Genomic DNA, 12,928 nt, shown 5'->3' on the forward strand with positions numbered 1-12,928 from the left:
ATTGAATTACTTTAGACTTTATAAAAAAAACTTTGAAAGATGACAACTTCAGAACAGCTTCTAGTGAGACAGGAAAGGGACTTGACTTGGGTCTCCTCAACACTGACCATGAAATCTGGCTTTCCTAGAAAGTTGAAACTCTATGCATCTTGAGTAGCATATCTTGCAGGAATGTGGAAGCAGGATGACTACCTCAAGGAGGGACTGAACTACAAAGGCGAAGACTGAACCAAACTAGTCTGCACCCAGATGGACCCCCTGCCCTGACTTTTCACCAACTATTCCCCTCATTATAATACTAAAAACCATGAACATGGGTGGAGATTTAACATGCTAATTAGACTTGCGACATGTGAAGAAGCATAAACTTGAAGTGCGCAGGTGCCAAGAAATCCCTGACTCTATGTCTCAACATCACTCCTTTCTCTCCTCAGTCCCTTTAAAAACTTTCCCTGGCCTATGTTAGGGGAGTCAGCCTGAAGGACTCTTTCCTTTGTGCTGTCTCCCTTGTGCTCCAGAATGAGCCCCAATAAAAGCCTTGCCTGGAACTCCCTTTTGGCCTCTAGTCAATTCCTACTGCTTAGAGAGCCCAAGGACCACGCAGATGACACTAGGAAAAACTCCCCTCCACCATGTTGCAACTACTTATCCCTTTTCTTCTCTATTTCTTCATCATTGCTTACGCCCTGGCTCTTGTCTTCTACCACACACAGTCCCCCAGTGTTTCCAACCACACTTCTTCTTAATCACATCAGCTTAGTAGGGCATGGATCAGCTACGGTCTTGGGGAGGTGAGATGAGGGGAAGCATGTAGGGCAGCACTCAGGCTGAGTGAGACCTATCACTGGAAATAAGGTCAAGGAGGACAGGGGCTTTGGCTTGTTTTCCACTATATCCCCCCGATCCTGAAAACAAGGCCTGGAATATACAGGTGTTTAATAAATGTTCACTGAACCAATGAATAAAATACAGGCAAGGTATATATAGGTTATACTGTAATACATCACTAATGACAATGAGGTAGTAGTCACTGCCCTACTAGAAGTAATGACAACATTTCACAAATCATCAAATTTTAAACCTCTTTGCAGAAATAGGAGAAGGAAAAAAATTGCTAATACACCATGCTAACCCATCATTACACCTTTGTTGCTATTCTTCTCAGTGTTTTATAATATGCATTTAAAATTTATTGTAATCAGAGAATTTTGGATAGGAAATATGGCACTTATTTTCAAAAGAACCAAACTCCTTTACCTACACACATTACTAAAAACAAACCTAAGTGTAAGTCTGAACTAACCTTTGATCATCTATGTCCGTGCATGTAGTATAAATCATAGAAGACTTACTGGTTAAGGAGGTATAACACATGTATTCTCTTGCTGACTCCTACTGTAAGGGTTTCAATGTCTCAACAGCAAAATGAGAGGATTCATAATGAGGGATTCATAATCTCGAAGGTCTTCTTAAGTCTGAAGTTCAATGATTCCTAAAATAGATTTTATTGTTTTACATTGATTGTAGAGTAGCTTATAAATATAATATTTATATATTTATGCATGTAAGTTTATGTATTTATATATAACAGTAAATATAAACTCAGATATAGGAGCTCCTTCCATGCAGAAATAGATTTTAGAAATTCACATAATGGGGCGCCTGGGTAGCGCAGTGGTTAAGCGTCTGTCTTCGGCTCAGGGTGTGATCCCGGCGTTCCGGGATGGAGTCCCACATCGGGCTCCTCCGCTGGGAGCCTGCTTCTTCCTCTCCCACTCCCCCTGCTTGTGTTCCCTCTCTCGCTGGCTGTCTCTCTGTCACATAAATAAATAAAATCTTAAAAAAAAAAAAAAAGAAATTCACATAAAGGCCATTTCTAACATTTCAGAAATACATTTTACCTGGAGGGACAGCAGTGAGTAATTTCACTTACCAGAAAAACTGATTATTGGTAATTTAAAGTTCCAAAGGTAAATCTTTACCCTCATAAACCAATAAAACAGAAAATTCAATCAAAACAAAGTGACAACATACCAGCTAGCTTGTAGTCTAAGGGACAGAGTGAAGATAAAACATTAATTGGTGCATGAGATAAAGAAAAATTTATCATATTCTCCTACGTGGAGTAGGGTAAAGCAGGAAATTCTTCCTTGCAGAATTCTGGACCAACCCTCTCCCCCACTTTTTGTTTTTCTAAAGACGAAATCACTTCCTCTGGAAGATAACCTGGCAGCTTGATGATTATTTCATTAATTTAGGCATAATCCTTCTTTTGGCGGTAACGGAATTGCTTTGAACTTAAGTTTAATCTCCATTGCTACCACTGCCAGTCAAGTGAGATTGACAGGACCGGGAAGGTTTAAATACCAGGAAGGTTTAAATAAGCGACGCCTTCAAGGGTGACAAAAATGCTTCTGCTGTAGAGATTAAGTTTCTGTTGAAACTTGAAATAGCCTAGGCTTGTCACAATTTCAGAAGAAGCATAAGGAATTTGTGCTGCAAGCAGTTAAATCGAAGTATATCAGAATTGGTTCCCAGCCTATTTGCTGAAGCTAAATTCGGACTAGCAGCCACACTCCAGGATTTCCAAAGCGCTCAGGAAAGAGAATTTGGAACTCTTCAGGAGCCCTAGATTGCACTCGTCTTCCGACACCAAACGCCAAGGTGTTTACCGGCATATGTTAACCACATTAATCAGCATAATAACCTACCCTACCAGGCTGCAAAATTCATGTATATCATCGCGACTTTCCTACCGCACGTCGCCAGCAGGCAATGGATCTCTGCAGCCCACCCTCGGCTCCAGGCCCGTTCTTCGGGGAAGCCCAGAGTCCAGCCTCCCTCCAAAACGAGCCCCAGATGGCCTGTTCCCAGCGTTCACCACGATCTCTTGTCGCCCCCTGCTGATTCTTCGCGTCGGGCTTGCAGAGGGCTGCCAAGCTGCCGCCGGGGGGCGCAAAGAAGGGGACGTCACCTGTATGCGACCGGAAGTTTGTCTTGTTCATTTCCGCTTTTCGGTCCCGCCCCGGGCCGTAGAGGCGGAAGTAAAGCCATCTACCGAATACTAATACAATCCAGGTTGAGGTCTGTGGCTCGCAGCGCGTGTACTTTTTCTTTTTAGAAGTGGGTCTGGGTGATTTTGATATATGGTGGAGAACCCTTCCCGCGCAGCCCCTTGGCGAGTCGGTTTTGGGGAGGAAGAGGGATGGGGAGAACCCATGGAATGGAACCCGTGGAATTACTCTATTAGCTTCAGTGAGCTAATACAAACTTGTGACAGAGCTCGGCCTTTCCCCCGATTTTCTAATTTTAGGAATAATCCCTACCTTTTAAATTGTGGGGTTGAAGTAAGACAATATATGTGAAGCATTTAGCTCCGGTTTTACAAATCATATGCGTGATTACGCTACCTTTTCCCATTAATACTCAGGGTCGTGTTCTTGCCGTTTTCTTCTTGGTATCTTTGAGAGATGCTTAGTACGTAAGAGGTGACGCTTATCCGAAGAACTCTATGCAGTGTTAGCTGGGATCGATTTCTTTATTCTGTATCACGAAGTGCTGACAATATTTTGTTCTCCCCCCCGCCTTTTTTTTTTTTTTTTTTTTTCCATTTTAGGGCCAGCAGTTTTCCAGCTCTTCAGGAGAAATGCAACATCCTCTCTCTTTAAGACAAACTAGGTGAGAAATGGATTGCTGTAAAGATCTCCAAACTTACCTTGTTTTATCAAAAGAAGACCAACTGGAATGTAGTACTGTGGGGCAGTGATTAGCCATCTCCGTTAAAAGTCCCTTTATCAAGCGAAATGTGCAGCAGGGAACAAGGAAATCCTCTTTTATTCCTTAGGCCTTACAAGTTATGAGTACAGAGGTTTTCAGTGTATTCGTTAATTTTGGACTTTAGTCCTTGAAATAATGGTTTTGGTTAATTAAAGACAGCGAACTGAGAGATTGAAATAAATTATGGAATATTAATTATTTTTGAAATTTGTAGATTGAGACAGTTGGTACTTTTTGCATTAGGCTGCTTATTTATTACCTTGCTAGGTGTTATTGGAATGTTTTGAATGTGGATCAGGTGCTAAAAGTAAAACATCAGTATTTTTCAGGTTTAACTCTTTTTGTATTGAAAACTGAAAAACTGATAAAGGTAACATATTTACCAGTACTTTTTGCGCACCCCTGAGCCAGTTTAATTTGTTCTTAATTTATCTGGTTGCAAAATAACATTTATTAAATAATATCACAGTAGTTCAGGAACAGTACATAGCCTCCATTAATCTTTCAGAGACAACTCTTACTGCCTTTTTACCCTCTGTATATATTAACGTCCCCGCCTTTATATAAGTGATATTATTTTATCTATACCGTTATGCAGTTTGCCATGTAGAATATCTTGGATATCTTTCCATTGTGTTAGATACACCTCTTTTTTAAAAAATCAGGTTGTATAGTATTATATTATATAGATGTATCATAACTTATGAATCATTCTGTTGATAGGTTTCTTCTTTTCTGTTATAGCAAATAATGTTAGGATACTCATCCTTTTTAATAACAAATGTGTATTGTCCTTTTACTTCCTTTGGATAATCTTAAAGAAGTAAAAATGCTGGGTTAAAGGATATGGTGGATGGTGCTAAATTCCCTTTCAACAGTGGTATTTGAGAATTTCCTGCATTCTCACATGCTCACCAACAGACAGCAGGTGAGAGCACGAAGTGGGGGAGAGGCAGAGGGAAAGGGAGAAGCAGACTCCCCACTGAGCAGGGAGCCCGACATAGGGCTTGATCCCAGGGGGGATCATGACCTGAGCCAAAGGCAGACGCTTAACTGACTGAGCCACCCTGGCGCCCCTAGTCTTAGATTCTTCAGTAGTAAGTTATAAAACAAATGGTTCACTTCAGCAGTATTTGTTAAGTTAAAGATTTGTGGGAAGGTAGTATTTGAATGAGACCTTGTACTATGGATAGATATGGGAGGATGGGCCTCTCTGAAAGAATAGCTTCCACAAAGGCAAGGAGACAAAAATGGGCAAGAATGTTTAGAATTTGAGGTTTGAGAGGCAATAATGCCTGGTTGTGAGTCTGTAGACTAGAACAAATAGCTAGGAAGGTCGTTGGAATGGTGTGGTGAGAGTTTTGAAGGTGAGTGTGAAGATTCTGCTTTCTAGGGGAAAGCTATAAAGGTCTTTAATTGGGGAATAAGGGATGTAATCACTTCGTTTTATAGGTATACTGTGGTGGCAGTTCTGCATGACTGATGTTGGAGAAGCAGGTTAGGTGGCTGTTATAGTCTAGGTGAGGGAGAATAGCAAAGAGTAGAGATGCTAACGAAGATACTGAAGAAGCTGAATCTACATGATTCAATGACAATGGGGTTGAGGAAGAAAGTGATCACTTTTAGATTTTTATCATGAGTGACTATTAGGATAGCGGTAGTGATTCCATTCATCAGAAGAGAGCTAGTTTGGGAATGGAAAGATGTTCAGTTTGGTTTTAGACATGCTAATTCATGTGAAAGATATTTCCTCAGAGAGCGAATTATACACAAGACAGATTCAGGAGAAACCTTAACTGATTTATGACTCCTTTGTTAAGAAATTTGGCATATATTTTCACTGTTAGTCTGTCATTAGTACAATTCCTTTTGAACTTTCTGTGGCTTGCTCAGCCTGTTTGTCACGGTGCTAATCATCTCAAGAGTTTGTTGTCCAGAGTAGTTGTCTTCAGACTTTTGATTGTGTATACTCTCAGTAAAAAAGATTTTATACATGTACCTCCAATGTATGTATATTGACTTACTAATTATACATATGTTTTACAGTACAATTACATTGTATATATAAAACACAAATACAGTGGCATTTTTAAAAGGCTAAGATATAAACTGGAGTTTCACTGCTTGCTTCCTATATTCCATTGGATCATCTTTCACCCCTCTTCCCAAAGCCCAGGTCTTACCTACCACTGTCAGTGTTCTGTACCATTGTCCAGTAGAGGTCACCCTTGCGCATCTGGAAGAGAGAACAGATTTTTGAGCCATGCAAGGAGAGCCTTCATTCTTTAGTTAGGAGGATCTTCTTTTTAAGTTTCTAAATTCATGCATTTTTGGAAGAATATGTAGTTAAAGAGTAGTATGTGGTTTTATGGAGAAGTAAAGAATAGTGAACTCAGTATAGGGCAATCTAAAATGTGCTGCTGTTCGATGTTTATTTTGTGAGTGTCCTGAATTTTTGTTTGAATGTTATTTGATTCTATAGTTTGGGAATCTTTTTTTAATTCTTTGAGGATCTATAAATTACCTGAAATACAGTAGAGTTCCCTGCCTGTAGGCACACTCTTAAATTCTTGTTATATTGGTGTAATGAAGGGGTGGGTGGCTGGCTCAGTCAGTGGAGCATGCAACTCTTGATCTTGGGGTTGTGAGTTCAAGACCCACGCTGGGTGTAGAGATTACTTAAAAATAAAATCTTTAAAAAAAATTAGTGTAATTAAAAGGGCAGACACAGAGAGGCTTTCTTTGATACCGATCTTGAAAGCAGTATCTCAAGCCCAGAGACAATAGTGGTGAGTTGGAACCGTCTATATCTATTTTTTATTTTATTTTTTTTTAAAGGTTTTATTCATATATCTGTCAGAAAGAGAGAGTACAAGCAGGGGAGTGGCAGGCAAAGGGAGAAGCAGGCTCCCCCACTAAGCAGGAAGCCCAATGCGGGACTTGATCCCAGGACCCCGGGATCATGACCTGAGCTGAAGGCAGATGCAGAGTTCTACTATGTGGATTAAATAGCCCAACTAGATCATTTTGAAGGTAAAAATTGATTTGGAGTAGTTGGGTTACAACCTAGGGGAAATAGGATAAACTGAAGGACATAGAGATTGAGATTGGGAACTGCTGACCAGAGGTCTATATAAAGCTAAGAATTGAGACTAATGATAGCATGGGTTTAAAGAGAACCATGAGTCTAGAAAAAGGTGTTTAAAGTGGAAATTAGGTAGTCTGAAGTGTTGATTTTCAAGGCTATATTTAGAGTGTGAGGAACTAGAAGAGGGAACAGGGGCAAAGTAGTCTGGTATCTTTAGGCAGAGGCAAGACCAAAGATCTGGAAAGTTGGAAGACGAGGAAGAATTGAAAGCATTGGTTAGTAGGAATAAGCCAAAGGTTTGAAAACTAGGAGGATAAAGCAGAGGTAGGGAGGGGCAACTGGTTTTGGGTAGCAACATAAAGGCAGGAATAGTTGTGGGACAGTGATGATGCTTATAGTGCTTTTCTTCACATTAAGAATGGAAGCAGCCCCAGGCCCACAGATAATCAGAAACAGTGAAGTAGAAAGTGGGAGTGCAGTGGCTGAATCGTTACTGCAACACCAGGAGAGCTGGAGCTATACATATTTTCTTATAGAAATGACCATGATGCTTATAGGATCTTAATATGGTTTTTTAGCTGTTTAACACGTGCATTTGTATAATATGTATGTTGTTTTACACAGCATTCCAAAAGGTTTGGGATACCTGACCATTATGGCACCAAGAAACTTCTTGTGTATGAGGAATAACTTTCTCTTTGGTTCAAGATGTTGGATGATCCGATTTTCAGCAGAAATCCTGCTTAAATCAGTTTCATTTAGGCTTTTTAGTGTGAAGTGTGGTAATGCAGACAGCAAGTCTTCGGAGAATGAAGAATTACTGAATAACTTACTTACGATGGGAGTAGATGTTGACATGGCGAGAAAACGACAGCCTGGAGTTTTTAATAGGATGGGAACTAAAGAGCAGGACCTGAAGATGTTCCTTCTATCCAAAGGAGCTAGCAAAGAAGTGGTTGCTAGCATTATATCAAGATATCCACGAGCCATAACACGCACACATGAAAGTCTTTCAAAACGGTGGGATCTGTGGAGAAAAATAATGACATCAGACCTTGAAATTGTAAATATCTTGGAACGTTCTCCTGAATCTTTTTTTCGGTCCAATAATAACCTAAACTTAGAGAATAATATAAAGTTCCTCTCTTCAGTCGGATTGACCCATAAATGCCTTTGCCGATTATTGACCAATGCCCCACGTACCTTCTCCAACAGTCTAGATCTGAATAAACAGATGATTGAATTTTTGCAAGAAGTCTGTTTGTCTTTGGGTCACAATAAGCCCAGAGATTTTGTTAAGAAGATAATTTTAAAAAACCCTTTCATCTTAATTCAGAGTACCAAACGGGTAAAAACTAACATTGAGTTTTTACAGTCAACTTTCAACTTGGACAATGAGAAGCTGCTTGTTCTTCTCTGTGGTCCAGGAGCTAAAATTCTAGACCTTTCCAATGACTATGTCAACAGAAACTACACAAATATTAAAGAGAAGTTGTTTTCTCTTGGGTGTACTGAAGAAGAGATACACAAGTTTATCTTACGCTATCCAGATGTGATCTTCTTGGGAGAGAAAAAGTTTAATGATAAAATAGACTGCCTCAAAGAAGAAACATTTAGCATATCACAAATAATTGAAAATCCTCGGATTTTGGATACAAGCATAAATACTTTAAAGAGTCGAATCAAAGAATTGGTAAATGCTGGCTATAACTTCAGTACATCAAACATTGCTCTTTTATCTTGGAGTCAGAAAAGATACAAAGCTAAATTGAAAAAGTTAAACATTGAATAGAACATTGTTCTGGGGAATTAAAAAGTGTCAGTGATGTAGTGATACTTCATTTTGAATTTGGGCCTTTCAAAAAGGAGAGCTTTGGTTTCTTAACCATATATACGTACATAATGATCCTTTGGATATTTTATTTTAAAGTTTCATAAAAACTCATGGTCAGTGTGCTCTAGTATAGTCTTCCCAACTACCTTTTCTCTAGTTTGAATTAATACAACATCTGATTATATGCTACAGGCTGTGCCTGTCATATGAATGGTAGTTCCTGAGCGCCAGGGTGGAAGGGTAGAAAGTACAAAATAAGCTTTTTTGGTTTCTGTTCAGATTAAAAAATCAACAGATTCATTTGGATAGTTCTGTTTCCTCTCAGTGTTTTGAATTGCAACTGATTTTTCCTGTTATCTAATTGTGGTTCATATTCAAAATAGAATGCCAGTAAAAATGTGACAAACCAAAAAGGAGGGCTTTTCATCTCAAGTTATGCATTCTCCATTTAAACCATTAGTATGTTCCCCTTTCCCTCCAAGGCTGAATTTACTGTGGGTATATCCTGATTTCTTTAAAGACAAGGCAACTATGACGGGCAGAAAAATGGCCACCCAAAGATGTCAGTGTCTTAATTCCCAGAATCTGAATGTGTTCTGTTACATTGGAAAAGGATTTTGCAGATGCAATTAAGTTAAGGACCTTAAGACAGGGAGATTATCCCAGATTATCCGTATGGGCCCAGTGTTATCATATGGGTTCTTAAAACGGAAGAGGGATACGATGTAAGGACTTGACCCTGGCTTTATTTACTGGCTTTGAAGGAGGAAGGGCCCTTGAGCCAAGGAATGCAGGTGGCCTCTAAGAAAATGGAAAAAGCAAGGAAACATTCTCCCCTTGGTGCCCCCAGAAAAGAACAGAGCCCTGCTGGGACCTTGAATTTAGCTCACTGAGACTTGTTGTCAAACTTCTGACCTATAGAACCATAAGATAATAAATTTGTATTGTTTTAAGCCACTGAGAATGTGACAATTTGTTACAGCAGCAAATAGATGAATATAACAATTAATAGTGATTAGTTGCTTTATAGGTGGAAAAGTCACAATATATGGTTCTTTTAGTATATCTGTGTTTCTTCCTCTTGTAATTACCTGTTTTATCCACATATCTTTCTGGAATAACTAGCAAGTTGTTTGTTGTTTGTAAAGACCTCTAAATGTCTGTATAAAAAACGAAATGTAAGTAATAAAATCTAAATAAAGGAATATTTTTACTTAATGTAGTTTAAACAAATGGTAATAGTTTCTGTATTTTTATATTTTGTGGGCATTTTATCTAATATAAATAAAGAACAAGGAATTTTTAGATGCACTGACTTGAAAAGTGACAAATCAGGTGATGTCTGTATCTTGAAGACATTCACAATCTAGCTCTGATATAAACTAAAAAAGAAGCAACAGATTATATGACCTTAATTACTTCCAGTTGTTTTCCAGAGGCATTTGTTTTCTAGATGTAGATTTTGAATTAAATAACAGTGATGCTAAATCTTTGAAGCCTTATTTCCTAAGTGATGCCTCAAAAAAACTTTTTCCTGCCACGGATAGAAACAAAATGCGTTTTTTTCAAGGCCATTTGATGTCAATGATACTTATAATTATTGCCAGTACACTATTGGTGGCAAGCATGGCATGGTTAAGAAAACATGGGCTTTAGAGAGATACTTCTTTAGAATGATATATCTGGGCATCATTCCTGACCAGCTCTGTATGTGTAAATATTTCAATTTCACTGAACTTCTTTTCTCATCTGTAAGATTAAAAATTGACCTTGCAGAGTTGGCAAAAATCAGATGACATAGAGTCTCTAAGTCTTTTTGTAAGTAGTAACTCTTCAATGACAGCTATAATAAATATTTTACAAAATAGCTTTATTGATATAGAATTCGCATATAACTCACCAAATTATTCAATTCAATATATATTTTTTAATTCATAGAGCTGTATAATCATCACAATCTAATTTTAGGATATGTGTTTGCTCCCTAAAAGAAACCCTTTGCCCAGTTGCAGTAAATTCCCATTGTCCCCTCCCTTCCCTAACCCTAAGCAACCAATGATCTACTTTTTATCTCTTGAAATTTGCTTATTCTGGACATTTCAAATAAATGGAGTCATACAAATGTGTTTTTTTGTGACTGTCTTCTTTAACTTAGCATAATGTTTTCAAGTTTTGTACATGTAGCACATATCAGTATTTCATTACCTTTTATTCCTAAGTATTCCATTGTATGGGTATAGTGATATTATTGGGAGTAAATGTTATTGTTAACTAAGTATTAGTTCCCTACATCTTCTGAATTTTATGGGAGTATTTTCGGAGTAATTTCTTTGGAATCTAACAAGTTTATAAGGAACTTGAGGGAGGTGGGTAGCAAAGGAGATACAAGATTATTCAGCATCAAAACTGGACAGCTACATGTAAAAGAATGAAACGGGGCCACTTTCTTACATCATATACAAAAAAAGCCCCTAAAGATAGATTAAAGACCTAAATGTGAGACCTAAAACCATTAACTTCTGTTAGAAAACAAGCAGTAATCTCTTGTGTATCAGCCTCAGCAACATATTTATGGATATGTCTTCTCAGGCAAGAAAAACAAAAGCAAAAATAAACTGTTGGGACTACACCCAAATAAAAAGCTTCTGCACAGCAAAGGAAACCATCAACAAAACAAAAAGGCAACCTAGTGAATGGGAGAGAGATTTGCAAGTGATATATCTGATAAGGGGTTAATATTCAAAACATATAAAGAACTTAATACAACTCACACCCCCAAAATAAAACAATCCGATTAAAAAATGGGCAGACCACCTGAATAGACATTTTTCTGAAGAAGACCTATAGATGGCCAACAGATATATGAAAAGATGCTCAACATCACTAATTAGAGAAATGCAAATTAAAGCCACAATGAGATATCACCTCACACCAGTCAGAATGGCTGGTATCAAAAAGACAAGTGTTGGTGAGGATGTGGAGAAAAGCAAATCCTTGTGCATCGTTGGTGGAAATATAAATTGGTGTAACCACTGTGGAAAACAGTATGGAGGTTCCTCAGAAAATTAAAACTAGAGATACCATATGATCTGGTAATTCCACTACTGGGTATTTACCCAAGGAAAATGAAAACACTAATTTGAAAAGATATATGCACCCCTATGTTTATTGCAGCATTATTTACAATAGCCAAGATCTAGAAGCTACCCAAGTGTCCTTTGATAGATGAATGAATAAAAATGAGATCTTGCCATGTATGATAACATGGAGGGGCCTAGAGGATATTATGCTAAATGAAATAAGTCAGAGAAAGACAAATACCATGTGATCTCACTTATATATGGGATCTTAACCAAACAAAACCAAATGACCTTTAAATACAGAGAACAAACTGGTGGTTGTAAGAGGGAAGATGAGTGAGGTGAGGACGGGAGCAAAATACGTAAAAGGGATTAAGATGTACAAACTTCTAGTTATAAAATAGATAAGTCACAGAGATGAAAAATAAACCATGGGGAATATAGTCAGTAATATTCTGTAACATTGTATGGTGGCCACACTTACCACGGTGAACATTGAGTAATGTATAGATTTGTTGAATCCATGCTGTATATCTGAAACAAATATAACATTGTATGTTAATTATACTTCAATTAAAAAAACAAAATGTTGATGGAGAGGAAAAAGGCATTATTTGTCATGACGATTATACCTATATATGCTGGTATACCTCTTTATATATGCCTCATCTGTATATAGAGGATATACCTCTAGGATCAGCATATATGAAATTAAATGATATCTGTTGAAGTGGAGTGGATGGGGGGAGCAAGCGTAATTTTAAATGTTAAGCTTTACATCCAAAAATTATTAAAAATCCCTTCTCCAGTATTTGCTGTATTCTCTTCATGTTTATGGTAAATAAAATATAAAGGAACATTAAAAAAAAGAGGGGACCCTGGGCATATATAGAGGGGGGTATATATATCATATATGCTGATTCTTAATTGACCATGATTATACCTGAGATGGTAGTCGGTGATATAGCAGCAACAGTTGTGGCCAATGACAAGTGGGATGCACAGCACTACAACACAGGACATCTTTGGAAGTTTGGGGAGGGACAACTTCTTTGTAGCAACAAATGGATAAATGCCTGTCAGGCAAGATTAACATGTCATACTTTTAAGGTTTGAGTCTGAGGGAGAGTCAGTTCTTCTTTTAAAATT

General features: G+C 38.0%; 1 protein-coding gene across 2 annotated transcripts; it reads left to right on the top strand.

Moving 5' to 3' along the window:
- Window positions 1-2,990: 2,990 nt before the first annotated feature.
- MTERF1 (mitochondrial transcription termination factor 1) lies at window positions 2,991-10,825 on the top strand. 2 transcript variants are annotated; one of them, XM_040644287.1, is made up of 4 exons: window positions 3,016-3,084; window positions 3,617-3,678; window positions 4,599-4,705; window positions 7,490-10,825. In XM_040644287.1, exon 4 carries the CDS (start codon window positions 7,521-7,523, stop codon window positions 8,655-8,657), a length of 1,137 nt encoding a protein of 378 aa, XP_040500221.1. In that variant the 5' UTR covers window positions 3,016-3,084; window positions 3,617-3,678; window positions 4,599-4,705; window positions 7,490-7,520; the 3' UTR covers window positions 8,658-10,825. The 2 variants fall into 2 exon arrangements, with proteins under 2 accessions (XP_008684443.1, XP_040500221.1); XM_008686221.2 differs by lacking the exon at window positions 4,599-4,705 and having other exon boundaries at window positions 2,991-3,084.
- Window positions 10,826-12,928: the final 2,103 nt, after the last annotated feature.

The sequence above is a fragment of the Ursus maritimus genome, unplaced genomic scaffold (genome assembly GCF_017311325.1).
Source record: "Ursus maritimus isolate PB19 unplaced genomic scaffold, ASM1731132v1 scaffold_3, whole genome shotgun sequence".
NCBI lineage: Eukaryota > Metazoa > Chordata > Mammalia > Carnivora > Ursidae > Ursus > Ursus maritimus.